A 24,859-nucleotide genomic window follows, 5' to 3' on the forward strand; every position below is an offset into this window, starting at 1 on the left:
GCCGGCTGGGCTTAAACCACGACAATATGCTTTCTCTTTTAGGTAGCAAGTTATTTCCTTATACGTATATAGTAAGATTTCATCTTAGATTTTAATATTTCCAAAACCTAGGAACTTACATGGCCTTCAAAATGTACACTTTTATTTCTAATACCAATGCACACGCAGTAAACCCCCACTTTTCACAACCTTCTCGTGCCCTCCTGCCTGCGCTTTGCAAAACTGATAAAGGTATCAGTGTATCAGCAATGCTGCTTGACTTCAGTTGTGCTTTTCGTTTTCCTTCTTTTAATGCCTAAATTTATAAAAATGCTTCTTCTGTTTTTATAAAATTGATGATGTTCACATACGCAATCTGGTAGTAGTATAGCCCCGTCATTGTAGATGATGCATTTTGACTTCTATGTAAGCAGTTTCAAACTTGATTTTGTGGCCAGAAAGTTTCAGGTTACTTTCAGAGAGTCCTGGTTTAACAAGCCATACAAAATAGTAATATATAAAAAAAGGTTTCTAATACTGGAAAATGCTTTTATCTCCTGTGCATCTTAGGTCTTTGACTATGACTTTGGACTTCAAGATGACTTTATTGGTTCGGCATTTTTGGATCTCACATCATTGGAATTAAACAGGTATAACACAAACAAGCCTATGGAGTAATTCTTCATGGTTATCTCCTGATATCACATTTGTGGAACAGCAAATAGAACAGTATGCTGGAAAATAATTATATAAACCTACACCACATAAAACTATCTGAGGAAAAACACTTATGTTTAGGGAATTACTGTAATATGGAAGTTAATATATTAACTGATCATGAACAATATTTTTTACAGTGTCTACAGAGACGTTAGTTTTACAACCAACCTCTTTAACCTTGTATTTATATTTCCTGAATTCACAGCATTACCACCTACTGCTGAACTTTTTTCCCCCATCTGTTAATGTTACAGTTCAGATTTAATTTCTTTTAAGTACTTTTTAAGTACTGAAGTATTTTTAAGTACTGAAGTACTTTTTAAGTACTGAAGTATTTAACACAGGGTACCAGTTGTTAGTATTTGTGAGTGTTCAGGCTGCAATACTTGAAAGTAGAAATAGGGTAAATTTGTGACATTTTCGAGTAGTTTCATATAAATGTTGATGCCCTTAATTCCCATGATTCAGAAATTTCATTCTCTGAGAGCTTGTAATCAAAAGAAATGCATGTATTTTTGTTTTGTAGGCAAACAGATGTTACCTTGAGTCTGAAGGATCCTCATTACCCTGACCATGATCTGGGAAGCATATTATTATCAGTTCTGTTGACTCCTAGAGAAGAACAGCGGGAAGTGGTAATTTTAAATGTTTTAATATGTGTGACCTCTCTTGTTATGTGGTTGGGTGACTTAAAGCACGATAGTAAACAACATATTCTGGGATTAATTTGATTTTTCCAATTCCTAAAATAACATTGAAGAGTGTTTCTGGTGTAGTACCTTGTATACTTCATCTGATTTGGATCTTTCCTGAGATAGAACTGAGGGATCCAGATTGGAATGTAAATGTTCAGCAGTTTCAGTTAAAGTTAACTGCAAGTGAATGGTGCTGATTAATACAGAAAAATATCAGTAAACCACTGGTGAAGAATTTTGGACCTAGTGTTGCCATCTCTAGATAAGAACATTTGAATCCTATTCCACGCTGTAAACAAAGAAACATGAAGAAAGGTAGAATTTCTGCTTTTTGGCATCTAATGATGGACTATTATTTGATGTTTTTCAATTTCATGACCAGAATTCAATTATAAAATCATGTGGGTTTTTAGGTTTATTGTAATTCCTTCATCAATCTTAGTTTTCTGATCTGCTTAGTTAAAGTGAAAGTTGTTTCCAGTTCTACAGATCCTGTTAATTCTGACGAATTCTGTCTCTAGTTGGATGTATTTTACTAGTTTTTTTGTCAGTTGGCTTTTGACTAGAGCAGTACTGCTACAACTATGGCAGAAATTCAAGAGATGACATCTCTCTCTGAGCTTGTAAAATAACGTAGATTCCTTTGGCTTCAGGGAGGCCAAGAAGAAAGTACTAATATGATGACATTTTCCATGGATATGGTCAATTATATGGTTTTTGTAAGAGGATATATGTTTCTGTATGCTGCAGTGTGACAAATCATCCTGTTGTATACCTGAGGAATATTCCCAGGTTTTAATATTCTTCATTTTTCTAGCTGATATTAAATAGCCTGGTAAGTTAGTTATTGGAACTAAGTGTTTGGTATTTGATGTGACAGAGATGCAGAGTTTTGAAAACGTGTTTCTCATCTCTTCGTGACATTCGATTAGAACTTAACAGAAAGAGTGGAACATAGAAGCAATGTGAAGCAGTTTAATTAAACAGTACATTTTTCTTTCTTTTAGCAATACATTTATCCAGACAGTTCTGACTACTATCTTGGTGAATTTGTACCACAAAAGTGTTTATCATCTGAATTGAAATTTGTGTTTAATTTCAGAGGAGTTTGTGTCTTTGGGTAAGACCAGCATTTCTGTGTCAGCTGGTAATAGCTCTGTTTTCCAATTGGCTTTGGCACTATTCTGCCATAATCCTAAGTCAGCACAGCATGGAAATACTGTATTTTTATGTGGAAATCAATTATGTGAACAGCAGATTAGTTTCCTTTTTTCGTCATTCAGCTAGGATAGCCACCGTGATGCTCAGTTTTACTGGCTATTATGTCAAGAACACTCAAGAAAGTCACAGGTGAAAAGGTGTAATTAAACCACTATAGCATAACATCTTTCACATGTGTGAAATTCACTTGGTGAATTTGACACAGAATATCAGAAGTAATGGCATCGCCACAGACTTGCTGCTTAGGAACTTTTTTCATACCCAGCTGACTGCTTGCAATAGGAGGAAGAATTTGGTTTGTGCTATTACGCTTTTTATTATTTGCTTTCTCTAATGGTTGGATTCAATGATCCGATGGTTGGACTTGATGATCTTAAAGGTCTTTTCCAACCTAAATGATTTTATGATTCTGTTTAGTAAGCAAATCCTCTTAGTTTAGCCCAAGTGCCTAATTTTAATTCGCATTCAAACTGTTATTTATGGAACTTCATTCTTAAAATGCCCAGAATTCAGAGCAGGCTTCAGATTCTTAATCTGAAGGTTTATATTTACTATTTTAGTATATTTAATATATTTAGTATATTTAGTCCCCAGGGTACGGATTTCAGAGCGGTTATGACAAAGTTGAAATAAAAATAGAAAATTTGTGTAACAGGGGAGATGACCTACAAAATCAATACTGAATTGCTGTATATAAGTGTGTTAGAAGTTTAATAATTCAAGGCACTGTTGTCTTTTATTCAGTTGCCACATGTACGTATTTATTTATTTATTAGATTTTATTTACTCCCTAAGGAGTAGATACATTGCAAAATGTATCGCCCCAATTGTCATCCTTGGTTATTTTTAAAAGGCCTTGTAATAATGAGGATAACTTTTATTGAATTTAATATGGCTGAGATCAATATTTTTTCAAATGTTACGTTAAAGGATTGAGGCTAGTTCTTGTCCACTGTGAAAATGTGCAGTGTATAAAGTACTAATTAAAGAAACTCCTGATCTGTATAGCGTGCTTTTTGCATAATTACTACTTCCCTTCTACTTGGATATCTCTATGCAGATAATAATTCAAACAGTATGTTTGAAATATATGGATAAAAATATGTAGGCACCTCTAAATATGCTTTAATGACTGCCCCACAGGAGATGCAGAAACACTCTCTTCACATCATGTGCCTTGTTTTTTTTCTTAAGTCATTGCAAATTTATTTTAATCCTGTTGATTTGATATCTCTATGTAGCCTCCACTTCAAAAATGTATTTTATTCTGAGTAAGTTTTAATTTGTTCAGGTGATAACTCAGATGATTTGCTTGCACATATTGTCACAAGTAAATTGTGTAAAATGGCTACATTTTCAAGCTGAAGAATTCAAAAATTAACCCCTACTGCTTAAATTTCAGGTACTTTGATTCCATATATATTTAAAATGAGAGTGTTTATTCAGACCACTGGGGAAATGAAAAGAGGATTAGCATTCCCATGTAGCCATGTGTTGTGTCTGATCCTGCATTTTGGGCAGCAAAGCATTTTACTGGAATATCAAGATAATGCAGGGTTGTTTTGTAGGAAGATGCATCTGTATAAGATCACACTGTATAAGAAATACTGTCACTGCTGGAGGATAAGATACTGCAGCTGGAAGTTTGAAGTTAAATGGTACAAAATATGGGGACTTGTTATATATTGCCATCTGTCTGTGAGAGAGGTATTATTGCAAATTATTTAAAACAAGCACTCAGACAGAGGAATACTTCTTTTTTGTTTGGGTGAAACTATCTTTTGTGAAGCCTTGTGGTGTGTGAAGAGATGAGAGAGAGATTCGGTACACACAGGAACATTCTCTTCCATATCTTTCTGAAAGAAATTCTGATGAAATGCAGATTTTCTGTGTGCTGACTGATGACATGTTCTTTAGAATTTATAGCTGGAAGGTCAGTTTTGCTAGGATCAAACCTGATTACATCTTTGGATTCAGATATCAAGTAGGAATATTAACATACGCGTATGTTCGTGTAAATGAATAGGAGAGGGGGGAGTTTGCCCTTGAGTCACGGAGGATTTATTTACTCTGGAGTGAAAAATAGTGCTCAAGTAGTTTACTATTTGCATTTTTCCAGTGGAAGAATGTTAGATGTGGTTTCAGGTAAAGAAGATGCAGTATACTAGTTTCATAAATAAGAACACACTCTTTGATTTTTGTAGTATGTTTTATTAGAAGAAAATGCTACTGCCTGCAGTTATCATTGATTATTAATTTAAGAGTATGGACAGGTGGGAAAACTTTCTAGCAAATATTCTATGCCATTATCTTTGCCTTTTGTGACATGCTTGTTGTAAAGGCATAGGAATGTGAACTTTTAAAGTAATAATCTTGCAATATCTCATTTGAACTATATACATGAATGGAAGTCCTATTCTTTTGAGTTTTGATAAAGGCAATCTGATTTGTTACTATTTTCAATCATAAATTGTGAATCAAAATTGATGAATTATTCTTACAATTATTCTTAAAAATAAGAATGTCTTCAGTATTAGCAAGAAGTATAATCTATTTCCAGCCTAACACAATTAATTGCAGTAGCACTAGTTCCAATAATTCATGCATTTTGCTCTGTGCTGTCAGCAATACTTGTCCATTACATTAATTATTTAGCATTTTTATTAGCATTATTTATCATTTTCTCTGACAGAAAAGGTAGCTTAGGTAACTAGTGTAAACTAAGAAGACATTAAATAAACAGGTATGGGAAAAAGTATGTGTTTAGAAAAACTTTAACACCTGTGAGCTCCAAAAAAACATGTGTTATCCTTAACTGTTCTTTTAAGAAGTAATGTGTTTGTGGTGTGATTTCTGTATTTTTCATTAATTTCTGCTTTTGATGCCCAGTTTGAAAGAAGTCAAACCTAGCAATGACTTGATTTTTTTGCTTAGACCTGCTCCAATGAAGCTCACTTTATTTCTTTAATTCCAGCAGTATACATTAATTTTTCCCTTTGGATGCATGTAGCACTGTGCATGCCGCTGTGCTGTTTGTAGCTATGTGCATGCCAGTCACACCGTGCGTGTAAAGTCTGCATGTGCTGTGTTTGGCATTGTTTTCATGGGTGCCACAGTGCATGTCAGTCTCTTTCTCTGGCAAAACTCAGCATGCAGATTTCATCACTGCAGCATGACCATGTTGCATGTCTCCTGTGTCTTCTCTGCAACAGTTGTTTCCAGCCATGGTCTTGCAGGCAACTCTTGGCTACAACAAATAATAACTGCCAGCAGAGGTTGGCGGCTACCATTCCACCACTGCCAACGGCCTGAGTAGTGTAGAAAGTGGGAAAAACCAAACATGAGTGCTACTTGGGTGTTGCTATTCAATGAGAGTAAAGGTCAGAGCATTGTTTTTTCCTTAAATAATTTATCCCAAGTGAAGCTTAGTATTTCTTTTCTTCATGTAAAGATATTAGAAGCATTAATATGCTGTCAGTTTGCTTGCTGTCTCAGATCTTACAATGGTTCTTTTTTCTGTTTGTGGTTGGTGTTTTTGGTTTTTTTTTGGTTTTTTTGTTTGTTTGTTTGTTTTTTGGGTTTTTTTTAAATTTGTAGAGGGATAGTATCATCATAGGAAAAAAAAAAAGAATGGAAGGAGATCAACTCAAGGCATGGAATATTTTCAGATTAACAAGCTCCATGTAGATCATCCTTCCTAATCTGCTGTATGATATGTACTTGTTTTACTGGCTTCTAAGGATGGTTATGTTGGCTTCAGCTTATCTGGCTGCAGCTGTTGATGGTGCTGATGCACTCAGCAAGTTTGGTCATACGTTCCATACCTATGACTCAAACTGAACTCCTCAGAGTGGAAATGATAGTCGATATGCAGTTAATTCATCTGTGAGGCTGTATTCTTCTCCTTGCTCAAAGCCTGGTCCAAAGCCCAGTTGAGTTTCTGCTCTGACTTAAAGCTGTGCAGGATTCACAGGACCCAGAACTTGGAGGTTTTCTCTTAGCACCAGCTGTGGGCTTCAAGCTGCTCAATTCTTACATGCCTCTCCTGTAAAAATGAGTTAAATGGCTTTCTCCAGCCTTATAAAACGTTTAGTATCTATGGATATTTTTCAAAGCCACAGTGCTACAATTGTCATTAACTTATGGCAGAGCCTTTAGGCTTTAACTCTCTATAGCAACTTAAACTTTCCTAAGCAGCTGTTTGATTTTCTTCTCCCTCAAAAGTGTGCCAATTTGAAGAATTTCCGGATATTTTAAAACTATAAAACACTCTTATTTTCTCCCATTTTCAAATTTTACCTGTGAAATACTTTTATTTTTTAGCAAGAAAAATGTCTGCATTTCAGGATTTGTTTCCATTATCAGAAAAAGAAAGTGGCTTTGCAGTAATAAATAAAAATTATGTTTGTTTTTCATGGCAAACTTTCAGTAGAAATTAGTGGTCTTTGATGTATCAACAACAGGCTGCTAAATGTGATTTAATAGTATAAATTTAATTTACCTGTGTTTCCACAGAACTGCTTTAAGCAACAGTTGTGTTCACAAATAAATTGTCCATCTCCATCTTGACCAGTATTTCTCTTTTATTTAATGGTTAAGAATCTGTGTCTGTGGACACTTTGCCTCCCAGCATGTCAGAACATTGTCTCTAGCATTCCCAAGATTTCACAGGGTATTTAGGTAATGAGATATGGCTACCTCATTGTGGGTTTTTTAAAGACTCAAGGTATGAGGCTTTTTCTGTCCCATGTGCATAATTATCAAACCAAAGAGCTATTTTTACTGCTGTGAAACTAATTAACACTGGTAACCTTAAGGATTTTTTAATAGATGCATGTTGTCCAAAGAGCCTTACGCAGTATTTCTGTTAGGTATCTACACCTGTGAGCTAAAAAGTAGTGTTCCACAAACCTGGAGTACATTAATACTAAATACCTGCCATTCAAGTATCATTTAAAATTGAAGTCACTGAGTAATGGCACATTCATTTTTTTCTTTTACTAATCTTAATTCTTTCTTTCTTTCTTTCTTTTATTTATTTTTTTTAATTTAAATGATTTCATCTAATGTGTTGTCTCCGGAAGCAGTATGCCCGGGTCTGTACAGTGCTGGGAGTTGTCCGGATTTATTTCAGTCTTGTGTAGTTGTTGCTGGAGTGTACATGTGGCTGCTTCAGTTGTAGTTGTGGTTAATTGTGGATTGTCCCATTAGAGACAGTTGGCCTCCTTTTCTGTATTGCAGAGAAAAGGTAATTAAAATGCTCTATTTTGTTTTCAGACAATGCTAATGAGGAAGAGTTGGAAAAGATCAAGTAAGGTAACTTTTAGCATGTGGTCTTCTGGCTTTGTTTTTTCTTTAGAAGAACTACGGTGTTCTACCAAACATGCCATCTACGACTTGAAACTTGTGGCGCAGGGTTTATTCACCTTCAAATTGTGTTTTAATGACATTGTTTTGTGTTTCATCAAACCAAAATCGTGAAACAGTTGAGCTTTTACTGTAATCATTAAACCTCTCAACTTTGTTACAGCATTTTAGCTTATTTTGAAGTCATCTAGTAACTTCATATAAGTGGTAAACACATCCTTCTGCTTTGTCTAAAACCTTTAATTTCTCTTGTATAATCAATTTTCTCAAAGCTTACTTGTTGATGTTAACAGAAAAAATTCATGCCGAAAGCTAACTTTCATTTTCCTATTACTTTCTCTTCCTACTGCTTAGAGTTTTTGTGTGTGGAAGTTTTCAGTGGTGCTTCTCAAAGACTTATTTCCCTGACTGAGAGATGATGATCATAGCTGGGCTTTCCAAGAGAGGAAGATTTAAAGAATCCTTTTCAGCCTCCACTTTATACAGCTCTTTAGATTCCTCTTCAGGCAAATTCAGTATCCGGCTTTTCTCCTATTAGGAGTCATGGAAGTGGTAAAAAAGGAGCAGCGTATGCTCCTTGTCATTAGGGAAAGGCTGAGAGTTTGACTCCCAGTGGAATACAATCCGTTCGTACCTTTTTCCAGTATTTGTATCCAAGAAGATAAAGAAAATGTGTATAGCTATACTAATAATATATTAATATATAATAATAATACTGAGATGCTGCTTTCAAGTTTTAAGCCTTCTTCTTGCATAATTACAAGCAGAATTAAAATTTTTCAGTCTTGAGCTGGTGTGGTAGGTCTGGGGTTTTTTGAGATGTTACCCTGTAAAGGTTAAAAAGGTTAAAGGTTTCTCATGTTAAAACAGGAAAAATGAAATAGCTATGGCGGGTGATTTCACTGATTTTGTAAAGTGTTTTGCTTCTCTAACATACTGATGCACATATTTAAATAGAAGGTTACTAAATAAACAGCGTTGTGTATAGTGCTCTGTGACTAATATTTTTACAGTATTTTTAACCTTTTTAAGAAAAAGAGAGCAGGGTTCATAATTTTGGGGTTATGGATGGGTTTTCCACACAGTCTGCTTCTTCAAGTCAGGACAGTACTCAGTCTCTGTTTCCTTTTCAAAACCTGTGAAGCAAAGGTACTTGGTGAAGTGATGATGTGCATGTTTTAATTCTCATACAGTTCATGTAACTTTTCCTGAAATATCTGAGATGCTTTAACTTCTAAAGAGTTAATGAAGGGCTGTGAGGATCGTGGACGACAGAGCTGTTTAGCATCATGGAAGTGATGCATTGACTCCTGATGTGCTGAATGTGCTGGGTGACAGTTTGTAAAACTAGTTTATTCAGAACTTTCCCATGCTTTAAATTCCAACTGAGAAAACTATGAGCTTCAATAATCATGAATGGATGGCACAACATGACAGTGGGGAATTCTTCAGAGCTGCTCAAGTGAATTATTTATCCATGTTCTCCTTTGTTACATTCATTTGATAACATTTCACTCAGTAGTTACCATTTTTACAAAGGGGGTATCAAAAGATCTGGCAAATAGCAAATGTGTGAATTTGAATATTTCATTCCTCTACATTTGTCTCAGCTGAAATAGTAATTAGACATGTAATGCACATACAACATCTTACATGCAGTGCAAGTATCCTAAAGGTCTTTTGTAACCTAAACGTAGTATCTCAGTTAAAGCACAGGAGCTCATTTGCCTTGTGGGGCTATTTCAGAGTTCCAAATCTTTGGTCTACTTTCAGGAAAAGAAACTAAAAAATACTTTATTTACAAAGAATACCTCCCCTCAAAAAAAAAAAAAAAGTGCTGTTCTCTGGGGTGTAGTATGGTCAATATTAAAAAAAGTATAATTTGTGAATTAAAAGGAAAGTCTAGAAATACATGCTTGATGCTATTAGATAATGGAGAAAGTGCCCTGTTTGAAAGTCATCTTCTTCAGGAAGAGTTTGCTTGCACCCCTGAAAGCTTAGAAAAAACACAATATTAAAATTTTTTAAAGATATGATTATAAAATTTCCTAAACCTATTTTTTTAGATCTCCAGAGTCTTTACAATGGCACTTCTAATAAATTAATTTGATTTTACAGATTATGTCACCGTATTTTACTTTTTAAAGTCTATATTCATGAAGCTACTTATTCTGTAACAAATGTAGACTGAAGTTAAGGTGCAGCAGTGCAGGTGACTGTGGCATTGTGTGTGTTCATAAACTGCGCTGCTTGCACATAGTTCCTTGGAGATGTGTAGTAAGCTGCGGAAATAATGGTAACTGATCTTTTCTATTACAATATTAAGGTATTCATGTACTTGCAAACAATCACTTTGGCCAAATTGAGTCTCTACTTCACATATCACCCCCCCCTCCTGTGCACCTTAAAATGGAGTTAAGATCTCATTAAATACCTAGGTCAATGCAACTGTGAATTTTACCTATTTTGCATGTAAACCAGTATTTTCAAACCCACTAGTGTTGTAAACATTTGTTAGTGGCACTGCAAAAATGCAACACCACTTTTGCTTTTGTTGCTAGGGTTTTTTCTTCTGATGCTATTTCCTGTCATGTTTGCCTTACATCACACATACTCTCCATCAAAGTTCATGGAAGCCATATCACTCCCCACACTGTCTGGGTCAGAGGGAATACTCATCTTTCACTGAATCCAGCAAACATTAAATTCAAACAATTTTGAAGTCAGAGCATTTATGACCTCATAGTATGAAAAGTCAACTCAGACTTCCTGTCTTCAGCAATAGGAGACTCCCAGTGGGCTATTGAAAAAACAACCAAACCAACAAAACAATCTAAGCTGTTAATATACAAAAACCCCAAAACTTCTTTTGGGAAGATACAGTTTGCATTCAGTTTCATATTGATTGTTTTATTTCATCCGCCACAAGCTTGGTGTTGCAGCAAGGCAAACTGGTGGCTGGTGGTTACGACTTAGCGGTCTGTTTGCTGCATGGTCTGGGAGAGGAGGCAGCTCACAGACCACCATGTCTGTACCAAGATCCATTACACCTCAGGAGAACGCAGAAGTGTGTTATTCAATGTTTTGTGGACTTTTTTATGACCCAGGTGTTTGCTCAATTACCTTAATGTGCCTCTACCTCAGTTACTGTGGCTTAGAGTTCATTTTGTTAGATATTTGCCGGGTTAGCAGACAAGGACTACAGCAAAAAGACAGTGCTTGTAGGATCCGAATAGTCAGTCAGTCATTTAAAACAAAGAGGACTTTTTAATTTCATTTTTCTTTTTAAAAAGTTACTGGAAAGTCTTTGACCTGCGCAAAATGGCTTTCCTTTCCATGTATGGATCTTCTGTGGTTCCCCACATCCACCACCGATTTCCCTTAGGATGGATTTTCCTTTTTGCATTAGTTCCTGTGATGAAGGTTCAGGCTTTCCTGATGGTTCTTAATTCTTTGAGTTGAGGGAAAAAACCTTCCTGCTTCTCTCTTGCTTTCTAAACTGTCTGCATACCAGATGCAATTTGGTATACAGTTGTTGCAGTCTGGGTATAAAAGGAGCGCAGAAGAGCCCAAGCTTCCAAGAGAGGTAATGTATTACTAATAGTCAACATCACCTCTGACAGTGAGATGAATAGTGCTAATTGCTGGAGTGATTTCCATTACAGATCCTTGAGGTGCAAGCTATCCTCTTGCACCTCAAGGTGATGAGAAATAAAGAATCACCATTTCCATCTTGAGCCAGTGTGGACTCATTGGGAAGAGTTGTTTTGTCCTTTTTCCTCTGATTATGAAAACAAGAAAGTAAATAAATTCTGACTTCTTATTTGGTAATTCTCTGAAGCACAGAGGCTTAATCAATAGCTGAGGAAAGGTTATGGGAATGGAGCCTATTAAAATGTTGGCAGCATAAAAGTGAGTTAGAAATGCACATATTGCACTTTCTCCTTGTAATTATTGGAATGTTCAGTGCAATGCTGTCAAAAATAATAGTGAAAAAAAAGCTTAAAATTTTCTTTACTGTTTTTAAGCCTAAAGCTGGTAACAGAGGGAAGAGACTGTTTAAAAGCCCTATTTTTTCTCATGTAAAAATGATGTTCCCTTTAAGTACTTCCTCCTCAGTTTTTCTCTTAGCTTCTAATGGTGAAATTTCATTACTTTTCCAATGCCTTTACTGCCAACACTTTTAAAAGATAAAAAACTCACTGCTTCTAGCACTTTTTAATGTGAAGTGCTGTTAAACTTTAAAATCAAAACCATAAATCCTGAATTTGAGCACAGTGAAGCTGCAGTTATAATTCAGCACTGACAGATGTATTTTCCAGCCCAAATCAAAATTTTTGCTTGATTATAGCTTGAAATTAGGAAGGGGAAGAGCCTACATGCTTTTTAAAACAAACAAACAAACAAACCAAAACACAGCTTGTATTTTTTTAGAGTTGTCAAGTAATTTTACCTACATTTGACATTGTTTGCATTAACTTAAGCGGAAGCTCTTCTTCACATGCTCTCTCTCTGAGAACATTTCATTTTATATAGAGCAGGCAGACTCCTCTCTGAGAAACCTGAAAATACTAAATATTTTATGAAAATTCACCTGTTCTGCCTGCTGTTGTACAATTTGCTGTATGATTACAGGAGGTTAATTCTGAAAAGGGTAAGGAATAGTGGCTTCAGGTGGTGCTATTTACTTTCTGGTAGGGTAGTGCACACAGAGCTTGCTTCGGAAGTTTTCTCTCTGCTGTGCTGAGTGGGAGAAATGGAGGCAAAAAATGAGACAAGGATCTTCGGAAGGTAACAGGAATGTCTCTGGAAGACAACGTCAATGACAAGGCAGGTAGTGTTGCTGGACAGACCAATCCTCACTTGTCGCAATTTCAAGTGTCTGGGCTATTTAAACATCTACCTGAGTGCAGGGTAGATATGAAAAAGACAGAAAATAGGATTAACAGCCTGAAAAGTTTTATTCCTTCCCTCGAGTGGGAACAGTGGCAGCAAACTGTGTCTGGCAGGTGTCCTTAAAAATCTGCAGTGATGTATATTTTACAACCTCTGGCTGTAGCTGGTTCCAGTGCTTAACCATCATCTCCATTAAAGGCTGTTTTTCCCCTAGTGTCTGACGGTATGTCTCATGGTGCAAATTAAACTCATCTCTTCCCACAACAGAGATGGGTATGTTTTGTCACAGTGACTTGGGCGCAGTTTATATACTCATTTTAAAGCGAGTCTTTAAAAAATGATCCTTTGAAACATGTGTGTGTATATACACTTAATTCAGCTGAAAGTTTTGGGTGCTCAAATAATAATGATTAGGAGCATGTAAGAGGAAGCAAAACAGTGGTGTTTGTTCGGAAATAAGTTTTACTGCAAGCAGAAAATAGGTCAGGATGAACAGTGGGAGAAGTTAAGTCTGGTGCTTTGAGCCCAGCCAGCATGAAGCCTTGATGCTGCGCAAGCACTGATCGACAGTGGCCAGAACATTGCTGTGTTATCCACACTGGTTTATACATAAACACAAAGCACAGCACCCGTCCCAGCCAGACCCAGAGCAAGGCGAGGTGGAGTGATGTGGCCAGACTGGTTTGCTGACAGCCATGTCTCATGCTTACTCACTGATCCTTGTAGAGCATGGAGGAAGCCTCTTTTCAAGGAAAGGGACTGCACGAGCAATTACAGACATTTATATATGTCTCCTCACTCCTGCTGTAACAACAAGGGACTTGACACATTGTGGATTTACTGGCCATTCCCAGAGAAAAGAAATGTGACAGATAAATACGTTTTATTTTCGTCTGAGAATCTTCATATGCTTCATTGTGTTTGTAGGGTAACAAAATACACTGTCCAAGATGAAAGCACTGGGGTCTGATACCTGCTGAAAAGTTCTGGTCATTTATATAGGGCACATACAGTGTGCTATGCAACTAGGCAAAATTCCAAGTGGGAAACACTTGGAAATTAAGGTTGCTTTGGCCAGTTGTCAATGTATCTTCCCTTCCTGCTTATTTAATTTATAAGACAGGAGTGTGAGAGTGATCAGGATCTGTCCCAACATTTAAGTTAGGTCTTCCAAACTGAAGATGAGAAGTTGTCAATGTAATTTTTTGCCTAGTGAGCAAGTTAGCAAGTTGTAGTCTCCGGTTGTGAACTTGGACAGTAACCCTGGAACAGGGTAGCTCATGTGCTCACTAGACAGCATACAGATGAGTTAGTGATCCTACAGATACTCATAGAGAAGATGGGTAACTAAAAGCCATAATACTGGCTGTCCATGCTGGTTTGTATTCCTTTTTCTAAAACAAGTTCTGATGAAATTGGTGTGTTCCCACATAGGGGTCTTACTCTCTGTGAACAGCATATCCTGATGTTTAGCGTGAGAATTTTTGCCAGCTTAGCTAGAGGGTGAGTGTTGTGCTAGCCTATCTGAGTAGTTTATTTTGACAAATCCTACACTCCAAGAGAAGAAATTAATACACTCACTGTGTCTATTCACAAACTGCATACAAAGAAATAAGATTAACTCATGCTTTCCTATGTAACTGTATGTATTTAAGCACACAATTTCAATTAAGACAGTACCTTTTAGCCAAAGCATACTGAGAGAGAGCTCTGTCAGAAATGTTGCTTATTTAGTTGAAAATTATTTTCACCAGAATAAGGGACTACTCTGCCCTTTTCACATCTGTGGGAAAATTGCCATTAAATTGGGTTCAGACAGGATCACATCCCATGTTAAACCTGCTGCATTAATGACACATTAAGAAAACTTCAGGAAAACCTTTTGAGTGCTTTGAATTCAAAGACAATCAGAGGAATGAGTGGTTTGGCATCTTTACCCAAACATGGTAGGTTAAAAGATATTTAATAATTACCAGCTTTGTCCTATCAAGTCATAGTATTCCAGTAAAATCTGGAGGAAAAGATGTTACCTCTTCTGACAAAATACTTGCTTTTGTAAGCCATGAAGTTCTCGATGCCGATTCATCAGCTGCAAATAGTGTTTGACAGAAATAATGGAATAGAAGTAAAAAAATGTCAGAATAGACTGACTGTTAGACATCTGGTTATAAAAATTACTCAAATATTTGGTGAGGCTTATATTTGCATTACCTGTATGTGAGTGATAACAGCTGATAAAGTTAACAACCAAAACAGTGGAGTAAGCATTTCACTGTGGGGTTTTCTGGGTTCATACTGCAAATGAGGAACAGCTTTAACCTGACAGAGGGGAGATTGAGATGAGATCTTAGGAAGAAGCTCTTCCCTGTGAAAATGGTGAGGTGCTGGCACAGGTTGCCCAGAGAAGCTGTGGCTGCCCCATCCCTGGCAGTGTTCAAGGCCAGGTTGGAGGGGGCTTGGAGCAACCTGGTCTAGTGGAAGGTGTTCCTACCCACGGCAGGGGATTGGAACTGGATGAGCTTTAAGGTCCCTTCCAACCCAAACCAGTCTGGGATTCTATGATTCTATGAATTCTGAAAGCACAGTGAGTTTTCATCAAGTCTTGGTGACAGTGGTCATCTGGGCAATAACAGGGGCATCAGAAGACCCATTGACTTTCACTATCACAACCACAGTTTCAAAGAGGAGTTGATGGGAGGAAGACAAGGGAGAATGTTAGAATGATACTGACACAACCTCTCTGACAGCTCCTGCTGGCACACCCTTGTCTTGTGTACATATTTCCACCCTTTTCTAGAAAATGCAAATCGTAGTGGGTGCTTAAGAGAGTCACAACCTTCATCATATTACACCTGAGCTGGCTTTGGCAAGCGTCCTTAAGCAGAATACACAAGCAAACCACTGAAATAAGTGAAATACAGCAGAAGTATAACCTTTTATGACAAATACTGTAGTGTCACCACACTACACTACTACTAAAGACAATATTGAGTTGTTAGAGTAAACATCCTAAATCAGATTCAACATGGCAGTCACATTAAAACACAGAGAATAGGATATATTTCTCAACTACAGAAATACAGATTAGCTTCACCTAGAATTAAAATACCCTGAAATGTAAAATATAGTTGATAGAAAGTAAAGGTAAATGTTCTTTCATATTGCATTAATTATCAGTAGTAGTTAATTTGCAAAACTTGCTTAGTCACAACAAGCAAACATTAAATTGTGATCCCATTGAAGGCTTTTTTTGTAGCTCACTGTCTACATGTTGATGAATTCTGCAAGGTGTCATATTTTGTGTAATTTCTAATAGAGGAAAAGCATGGTGAATACATACGACTCTCTCTTGATTTATTTTCATCATATGGACAAGCTAACAGCTGCATCTGTTGACATTCTCAATCCTTATTTTAAATACTTGTCTGAGCCATGTAAGCACCCACGAAACTGGGTCTATTATTCAACTATTGTTGAACAATAAGTTTTGTGTTCAAGGATGCAGAGGAGGAGGAGTGTGCCCTAGTGCTGTGTTTAACAAGGAGGAAGTTTTGTAAAAGCAGGGCCTGTTCTCATGGGCACAACCACTGAGAGAGGTGGTGCTTTGCAGGGCTTGAAGGCTGTGGGTTTCTTGTTAAGGGCAGGAGTTCCAAAGGTCAGTTAGATACAAAGATAAATATGTATGCAGTTTTTAAAAGTACTTACTAAAGGCTCTCTTCTTTTGAAAAGAGCAACAGTAAATGTTGTGGCAATTAATACACTCATCAAGAACATGGTCTGGATGAACCTGGGAACAATGCCTAGATTCTGGCTAAGCCTACTTGGTTTCCACCCAGCACTGTTACCCAGCAATACATGACCAAATAGAGAACATTAAGCCATATTGTAAGATCATCTTTCAGCTCTGACATTGTACTTGGCTCACTATATTTATCATGTCTAATAGAGGATACAGTTCTGTGTTAGAAGACTTTCTGCTGTTGGCATTCCTATCTGTCTCACTACTCCACATTTAGACAGAATAGGTGAAACACAAACAAAAGCTAATTTTATCATGTAAGAAAATGTTGATTTTGAATGCTGCTTATAGTAAAAGCATTAAAGCAGTGTATGGATATGAAAAGTTTTTCTTTCACAGGCAGGTTTGAGTATCCTTTAACATGAAAGACTTTTTCAGAAGTCTAATTTTAATTTACTTGTGGGAAAAAAGAGAAAGCTTCACAGTATGGAGGCTGCAAGTCCCTTCCACCCCTCCCGTTTTGGTTGCTCAGATGCTTAAAAAAGACAAGTGACATAGCTCTCTCATACCGTGGAATTAAGTTCATAAGGGAAGAGCTGTAACATGTGAAATCAGTCTTATTTTGCCATTTTTAAAATCTATTAGGTTTTTGTCAAATTTGACTTGAAATCTAAACATTCGTATTTATTCATTTCCTACTAGATTAGAGACGATGTCAGTGTCTGTAATTTCTGAGGACAAGGATTACTTCAACTGGAAGGAAAGCATGTTTCAGATGTCCGTTCAGATGCTGCTCAGTCTCACTTAGAAACAAGAAAAATGCCAGCTGGAAATTTTTCTTGCTAGAGAAGGCCACATATCCCATGCCTTTCATGTCCAGACAATCTCAATAGCTTTAGCTCCAGGTAGCTGTACCTTTCAGTGTGTTTTACTTTTGCTGTTCCATGGATCTGGGTGTTACCAATAAAGACAGGGAGAAAAGAGCATTGCTGTGGTCCAAACTCCCAACCCTGGGAAAAACTAGCCCACGCCACTTTACTTTTAGCATCCGGCTGTTGTTCTTCCAGCAGATTAAGTTGTAGGCTCTGTAGTCAGTTGATGTGCCCCTGGGCTCTGCAAGGCACATTGCGTGTTGTTGATCTGGCTCTGACCCAGAAAGGTTTTTTTCAGCAACACATGAAACACTGTGCTTAGGGTTTCTGTCTGACTCTTCTAAAACTCCTGTCTAACCCATCTGTTGTATTACACTCTACGTGTGGTTGTTCAGTTCTTGCTTTGCCACCTCATATGTAAATTACCCTCATTGATGAAACTCCCTACTGGCCATAAAAAATCAGCATATTTTATATGGTGGCAGTTGCTCTAATGCAGCAAATTATTTTAAGAGCCATTGAAAAAACAGAATTTAGATGAAGTATACTCTCTAGATGATTTACTGTCTCATTTGTGATTAGTGAAGTAGAGCGCTAAGCAGTTGTGCATTAGCTTTACTTTACAAGAATTGTAAATGCAAACTCATACTCATTTTCATGATAGTATCCTGGAAATCATTTGGATCCCCACACAACTCTAAAAAAAAAAAAAATCCCAAAACGCAGCGACTGTGCATTCTTTGTTAGAATCAGTCTCAACTAACCACTGCTTCTGTCCACATGTGAAATGCCTTCCAGAAAGTACCTTGTCTCCTTTCTATATCATAAAATCCCGGAATGGTTTGGTTTGGAAGAGATCTTAAAGCTCATCCAGTTATAACCCCCTGCCATGACACCGTCCACAAGACCACATTGCCCAAAGCCCCATCCAGCCTGGTCTTGAACAGTTCTGTATCATCACCTTATTTTCAGGGCAGAGCTGGTTTTGGTTATTTTTTGGTTATTCTGTGTTTCTTTTACTCTAAACCTTCAAAAAACTGGAACCTGAAAAAAAAAATAATCCACTGCTTCTTCACAAGTCTTTGGTGATGTTGACTGTGTATCCCCAATGAAGAGGTATTTGTGCTGAGGAAAAAAAAAAAAAGCAGCTTAACACTGTTCCTGTGTTGTAAATTAAATCTGTTCTGGCAACTGGGTTTCCCACTTGTGCCCTAGTTCTTGCAGAGTTTACACTTTCTGGTGTCTTGCTGCTTCTGGTGTCACAGGTTAGGTTAAAGGTTATTCCACAGTTCCTTGTCTGCCTTTGGAGAAACAGTAAGTTTGTGAGACGTTTCTCTTCAGTGAAATCCTTCACTTCAGGAGGAGAACTCTTTAATAAATATAGTGAAGTATTTCAGGAGTAAACATCCTGCTTGGAATGAATAGGCATTAGAAAACACAAATACATACCAATATAATATATGGAATATTGCTAAAAGTATGTTACTCAGATTCGCTCCAACCCTAGTGGCCGCAGTCCTTGTGTATAACATCCCTCAGGAGTCTCATGACCAGTGATTTTACTCCAGTGTACTTTCTGTAATCTTCCCTGGGTAACATAAAACAAAGTTCCTGCCCTGGGCACTTGCATAGATACAACCATCTAGCTGTGTTTAGCCTCAAACCAAATTTGCACTGAAAACCTCTAACAGAGATACCGGAGGTATGCCAGTGATGAAGCCAGCTGTGCAATCCTTCATGTGTTGGGGTTGCTGAGCCCATAAAGCCTTTGTTGCTCAAAGTATATTGCATAATAAAGATAATGTATATATGTGATGTATTTACAACTGAGTATACATGCAGGCTTGCCTTTTTTGATTCCCAGAAAGAATAATTTGTGGGTTTAAGTATTGTTTTACTCCTTAGTGTTCTGATTATAGGTAAGGTAACTTTGAACAACTAAGATTTCAGGATACAAGGAGAGCCTTTGGCAGCCTTGCTCCTCAGGTGCACCTGAGATGCGTTTGCCTGAGAAGGGGGTTCCCTGATTCTGATGCCTTGTTACCTTGGTAGCTCAGAGCCAGGTGGAGCTCATCTTAAATTACTCCAGTTTGTAAATCCAGCTCCTGGCCCAGCCGGGTTCACTGATGAATGCTGTGGCTATGTGGTCTTTGGGTCATTCCCTTTGAACCCCCAAGCAAAGTCAACAATTCCAGCTAGCAGCTCTGCAACATCTTGTTTCGAAACTCTTGAGCCAACGTGCTGATCTTTAGTTTGGTTTTCCTTGCCGTTTCTGAGAATACCATAGCATTTTAGAGGCTGAGATAGTTGTCATGTGCACAGCAGTTTGTTGACTTACTTTTCCTTCATCCACGCTTCTCGTGATGGGTTTGTGTTATTTTAATGGAAGTTTCATATTCTATTTTTTGTGTTTATTTCAATGTTTGTTCAAGTTCATTCAATAATATGATACTAATAGATGAGACTTTATAACATTTGTTTTTAATCTTAGTTGTATCAGCATAGGGAGAAGTGAAGCAGGAAAAAACACTGTTTTCCCCCAAACATTTCCTTAAGTAGGATTTATTCTGTTTGCTTCTGCAAAAGCAGCATATGACATTACCTGCATATTTGTCACTGTTTTGTTTCTTTTCAAGTATTTATTTTTAATATAGTTTACATATGTACTGTCAAATAACTTCAAAATAGCTTAAGATGGTTGTTTTACATTCATGGTTACATGAAATTGCACATTAAAATGCAGGGAAAATTTTGGGAACGTTTTTAACTGAATCTCTCTTTTTGTTTCAGACTCAGAGCTTACGTCTCTCAGACCTGCACAGAAAATCTCAGCTTTGGAGAGGGATAGTTAGTGTTACCTTAATAGAAGGCCGTGAACTTAAGGCGATGGATGCAAATGGACGAAGTGATCCTTATGTGAAGTTCCGGTTGGGGCATCAGAAGTACAAGAGCAAGGTAATTTCAGCTGTGGCATAAAATACATGTTGGCTGTGTTTGAAATGTTTTGTTCCTGTTGCAGGTTTTTTTTTTGGCTGGCATGATGATTTAAGTAGTAATGGAGAGTTACTCTTAGCTGTCAGAATAGCTGGAGTTTTGTTTAGATGATTCTTTTTACTTTGTTATTTAAAAAAAATAATTGTAGATGGGGAAAAAACGTAGTGCTGAAAAATGGAAGGTGATGGGGAGGCACACCTAATTTTCTTGGGTTTATTTGCTGATACAGGTCTTATCCTCAAACCACATCATGCTTATATTCTCGCTTTCTTCATTGTGTTATTACAGAAAGTTTCATTAAATTTGTGTGTGTGTATGAGCTTAACAAGTAGATAGGATTGATCTGTCAGAAGGCTATTGTGGAGACTTGCTTGGCTTTATTGCCATTATTTTTTATCTCCCTGATCCCTATTGGTTTGAAAATGGCTGCTTACGAAAGATGCTGGGACTGGTGATGATGGACATGACCTTCCTTTCTCAATGGTCATGGCAGCCCATGTGTTTTTCACAGCCAGATGAAAGAAAAAGCAAGGAAGAGGCCAAGAACATCTAGGTGCGATGTTTGCAGACCTCTGAGCCTGCCTTGGGGCCTCTTAACCTGAAATTAGGAGAAATCAAATTTCATGATTTTGTGACTTAAGCATTTTCCTAGCGTTTCTGCATTCAAATCCTCTCTGATTTTTCCATTTGTTTTTCAAACCAGCAGAACTGGCGGATGTAGGAAGTAGTGATTGCTTTGTAGGGAAGGTACTAGACAGTTCCATTCTTGCTCAAGACATATGTGACTACTGTGAATGCTGCTTTTTGCATTTTTGTAGAAAAATCTGCAAGCTTTCTCTTCTGCAGAGCATGGTCAGAAGTACACGGATTGAAATCCATTGAAGGCACTTTTGTTAGAAGTAACTGGACTGAAAATGGTGGAGAAAGTTACTTTCATCTGAAAGTAGTTTTCGCTTTCTTTTTACTGCAAAGGAAAAGCAGTTTTGGGGCGGGGGAGAAGAGTATTATTACATAAAAAGTAAACCATGATACCATCTTTTTCTCAGCTTACTGCAGCTGGGGAAGGAGGACATGATAAATTTTTTTCTTTTTAAATACCTACAGTCACTATCTAGTTGTCCTCGCTGGTGCTTTGTTTTCCTTTATGCTCAGACACATAACTTTGCGGCTAACTGTCACTTAAGATTGAGCATAATTATTCTACAGAAAAATGGACCCATTGCCATGGTAAATCCTTTGTTTGGGAGGCTTTTGAAGGTGACAGATTCCAGGATTCTGGAGGTTGCTGTTGTGTCAGAGAGGCATGAGAGAACTGGCCAGTACACTTTTCTAATTACTATTTTGTAATTCTCGCTGCTTAAGATACTTACACTGCAAGCAGAAAAAACTTTCTGAACAGGCTCTAAACACCAAATTCACAATTCTAGAAAGTATATGCCTGCACAATGCAATATGACTTTCCTTTTTCACTCCTTTCAGATTGTGCCAAAAACTTTGAATCCTCAGTGGAGGGAGCAGTTTGACTTTCATCTCTATGAAGAACGAGGTGGAATTATTGATATTACTGTGTGGGACAAGGATGCTGGCAAAAAGGATGATTTTATTGGCAGGTTTGTGCAGTTACAGCCTTCTTGTTCCCTGGAGATGAGAACAGATGATTAAAATGAGCCTTGGTTTTGAAACTATTTCTTATGACCATTTGTTCTCGGGTTTTGCTGGCAGTTTTTTTCTAAGGTGGGGGAGCATTTTTTGTGAAGTATCAGTACCGTTTGCTGCATTGATGTAATTTGTTACTTTGAAGGTGTAAAATACTTTTTATTGACCAGTAGGTGGCAGCTTTTAACAATTGATAGATTTTCCAAAGTAAAAATCCCACATTTGGAGCAATGATCAAGATGCAGGAGGTTCCATACAGCAACAGCCAGCTTGGAGGAGAAATAACTCTCCTGACTTGCAATAGGCACATAAAATTATGTACTTACTTTTTTAATCTGTTAGGTAAATAAAATGAGAGTCTTGAAGGGCTACACAAAGCTTTTGGAGCAGAGAAATAAGATCATTCACCTAATTTGGGAAAATGTTGGGATCTGTTCAAGAAATTTTATAAATTTCCCTGGTCATGCTCCATTTTACTGTGTAGTAAGAAGAAGAAGCTAATGTGTTTTTTTTTTAACAGTGGTGTTAACTGTTAGCTAATAGGGGGAAAAACTGTCTTGTGTTTATGTCAACCACAGTGTAGGTGCTGTTAAGAAAGCTCAGATATTTGTTTACATCACACTTTAAATTATAACCATACAATCATTCTAATAGTAATAATTATTAATCCTGTATATTTTGATTATTTGTTAGAATATTGGTCTCGTTGGTACTGTTAACTAGTAGAATTACTTTTTTTCCGAGTTAAAATTAGGAATGGAAATCCCAAAGACCAAGCATGTATTTTTTGTTGTCAGACTGGTTATGTTTCTACTGACCTTTTCCTCCCTCTTGTTATGTTTAGGGTAATGGCATTCTTTATGAAATTATATCAGTTGGATAATATTCTGTGTTTTGCTATCATAAATTGTGGGAACTCAGGACACATACAGAGTCTGTGGCTAGCAGACAGCTTTAACATTGACAAAACCACTTCTCAGAAGTATACACAGCAGGATTTTATTTTATATGATGAAACCCTATGGATGGGATGATATATTTATATTTGAAGTTTATGTTGTATTTCTTCCCTGGCTTGATTTCAGTTGGCACATGTGGTAAAAATAACTATTTTTCTGAAGTAAAAAAATAATTTAGTGTTAACATGTGATATACCTTGAGAAATTATTCCTATTTTCTGCTTAGTTTTAACCTTCTTTTCCAAAAGATAGTGAGATTCAGAGTTTTCAAGTTGATTTTTCAGAAGACTGTCATCAAAGCAGCACTTATGTTGTTACTGTTACCAGTAATTATAAAGTCTTTGTAAAAGCATTGCATAAAATAAAGGACACCATTTTAGCTCAAAGGCACTTGAAATCTAAATAAGAATGTGATAGAGAAATTAGAGAAGGAAAATTTGTAACTTGAAACATGTGATCTGCTTGGGTAGCTTTTCAGATAGCTAAAAAACTTGAACATCTTTAATTATGTATCTGTCTCTTTTTAGTAACTTGCATGCTATTTTGCAAGTAATGAGTGAATTTGATATTTTATTTTGGCTAAAAATACTTGATAGCATGAGAAGTCTCTCACAGCAGTATGCTTGAAGCAGTCATCATTTCTCAGTGAGAGAACCTTGTTTTGTTTTTTATCATTTTCCTAAATAGATGTAGTACTTACATATACTGAAAAAGGAGCTCATTAGACAAAGCTAATCTGTAGTGCTTCTGTAGTATTTAACTAATTTTAACAAAATCAATGGTATTTTTCCCTAGAATCTTGCTGCTCTTGATTTCTGTAGCCTCTCTGCTGACAGTGTATGTATAATCCCTCCTTAGTTTGTCCTTTCAGACACTCTCCCATTTCACCTTCTGTTGGAGCCTTATCTCTGGATAATGCAACCTGCAAACAAATTCCTCTCCATGAAGATTTCCATGAAAAACTGTCATTTGTCAAGCGCAATCTGAATACAAAAATAGGTCTTAATATTCCCTCTTCCTGACATTCTTTTCCAGTCACTGTGGATAAAAATCACTGACACCTGACAGCTCCACTTTGCGTTGACCTCTCTTTTCCCCAGTTTCTCCTTTCGAGGCTGCCTCTAAAAGTTGGAAGTACTTTGGTAGAGACGCTACAGGCTTGCTATTGTGTGTATGTTATGCAAAATGCGTATTTATTTTGTAAGCCATGACCAAGTCGTGCTCCATCACTAAGGCTCTGTGACTCTCAAGGCATGTGAAGTAAATTTAATATTTGGGTTCAGGTTCCAGGAAAAAGTCATAATGGGGTGTGAGAGGGAAGCAACAGACTTGCTGGTAGTATTCTTGCATTACTCAGTAATGGAGAGTAATCCCTTTCATTTGACTGTGATCTGCCCCCTTTCTTTAACCATGTGCAAGTAGCAGCTGTTATACGGGAATATTTTTATTAAATGCAAATGAAAATAATTATTGCTTGAAGATGTCCTGCATGGCCAAAGTATGGTTAGGGAGAAGACACATTGATTGATGAGATCTATTCATTGAGGGATACAGCAGACCAAATTGAGAAAACAAAAGAAAAAGTTGTTTAAGAAGTGGTTCTCACCTCTCATCCACAGTATTGGGGTTTTGTGTCCTCCATGTTCATCTGCTTTCAGAACATGTGTGAAGGCCAGCAGAATTCCCATGCAAAACAGGCATTACCAAGCTGCTTTGCCAGGGGATCTCTTTGAAGACAGCCATCCCTAAGATTGGTTCAGC

The 24,859-nt window shown here is 37.1% G+C and overlaps 1 protein-coding gene across 1 annotated transcript in view; it reads left to right on the top strand.

Annotated features, from left to right (window-relative positions):
- Window positions 1–549: 549 nt before the first annotated feature.
- Window positions 550–24,859, top strand: part of MCTP1 (multiple C2 domains, transmembrane 1) — a gene marked incomplete at its 5' end in the record, with an annotated part of 149,576 nt that continues 125,266 nt past the window's right edge. The window contains 5 exons of the mRNA XM_010023972.1: window positions 550–629; window positions 1,226–1,334; window positions 7,893–7,930; window positions 20,273–20,444; window positions 21,963–22,093. Of these exons, the coding sequence (XP_010022274.1) occupies window positions 550–629; window positions 1,226–1,334; window positions 7,893–7,930; window positions 20,273–20,444; window positions 21,963–22,093 (530 nt within the window). The remainder of the gene's footprint in view (window positions 630–1,225; window positions 1,335–7,892; window positions 7,931–20,272; window positions 20,445–21,962; window positions 22,094–24,859) is intronic.

The sequence above is a fragment of the Nestor notabilis genome, unplaced genomic scaffold, assembly GCF_000696875.1.
Source record: "Nestor notabilis isolate BGI_N333 unplaced genomic scaffold, ASM69687v1 scaffold4611, whole genome shotgun sequence".
NCBI lineage: Eukaryota > Metazoa > Chordata > Aves > Psittaciformes > Psittacidae > Nestor > Nestor notabilis.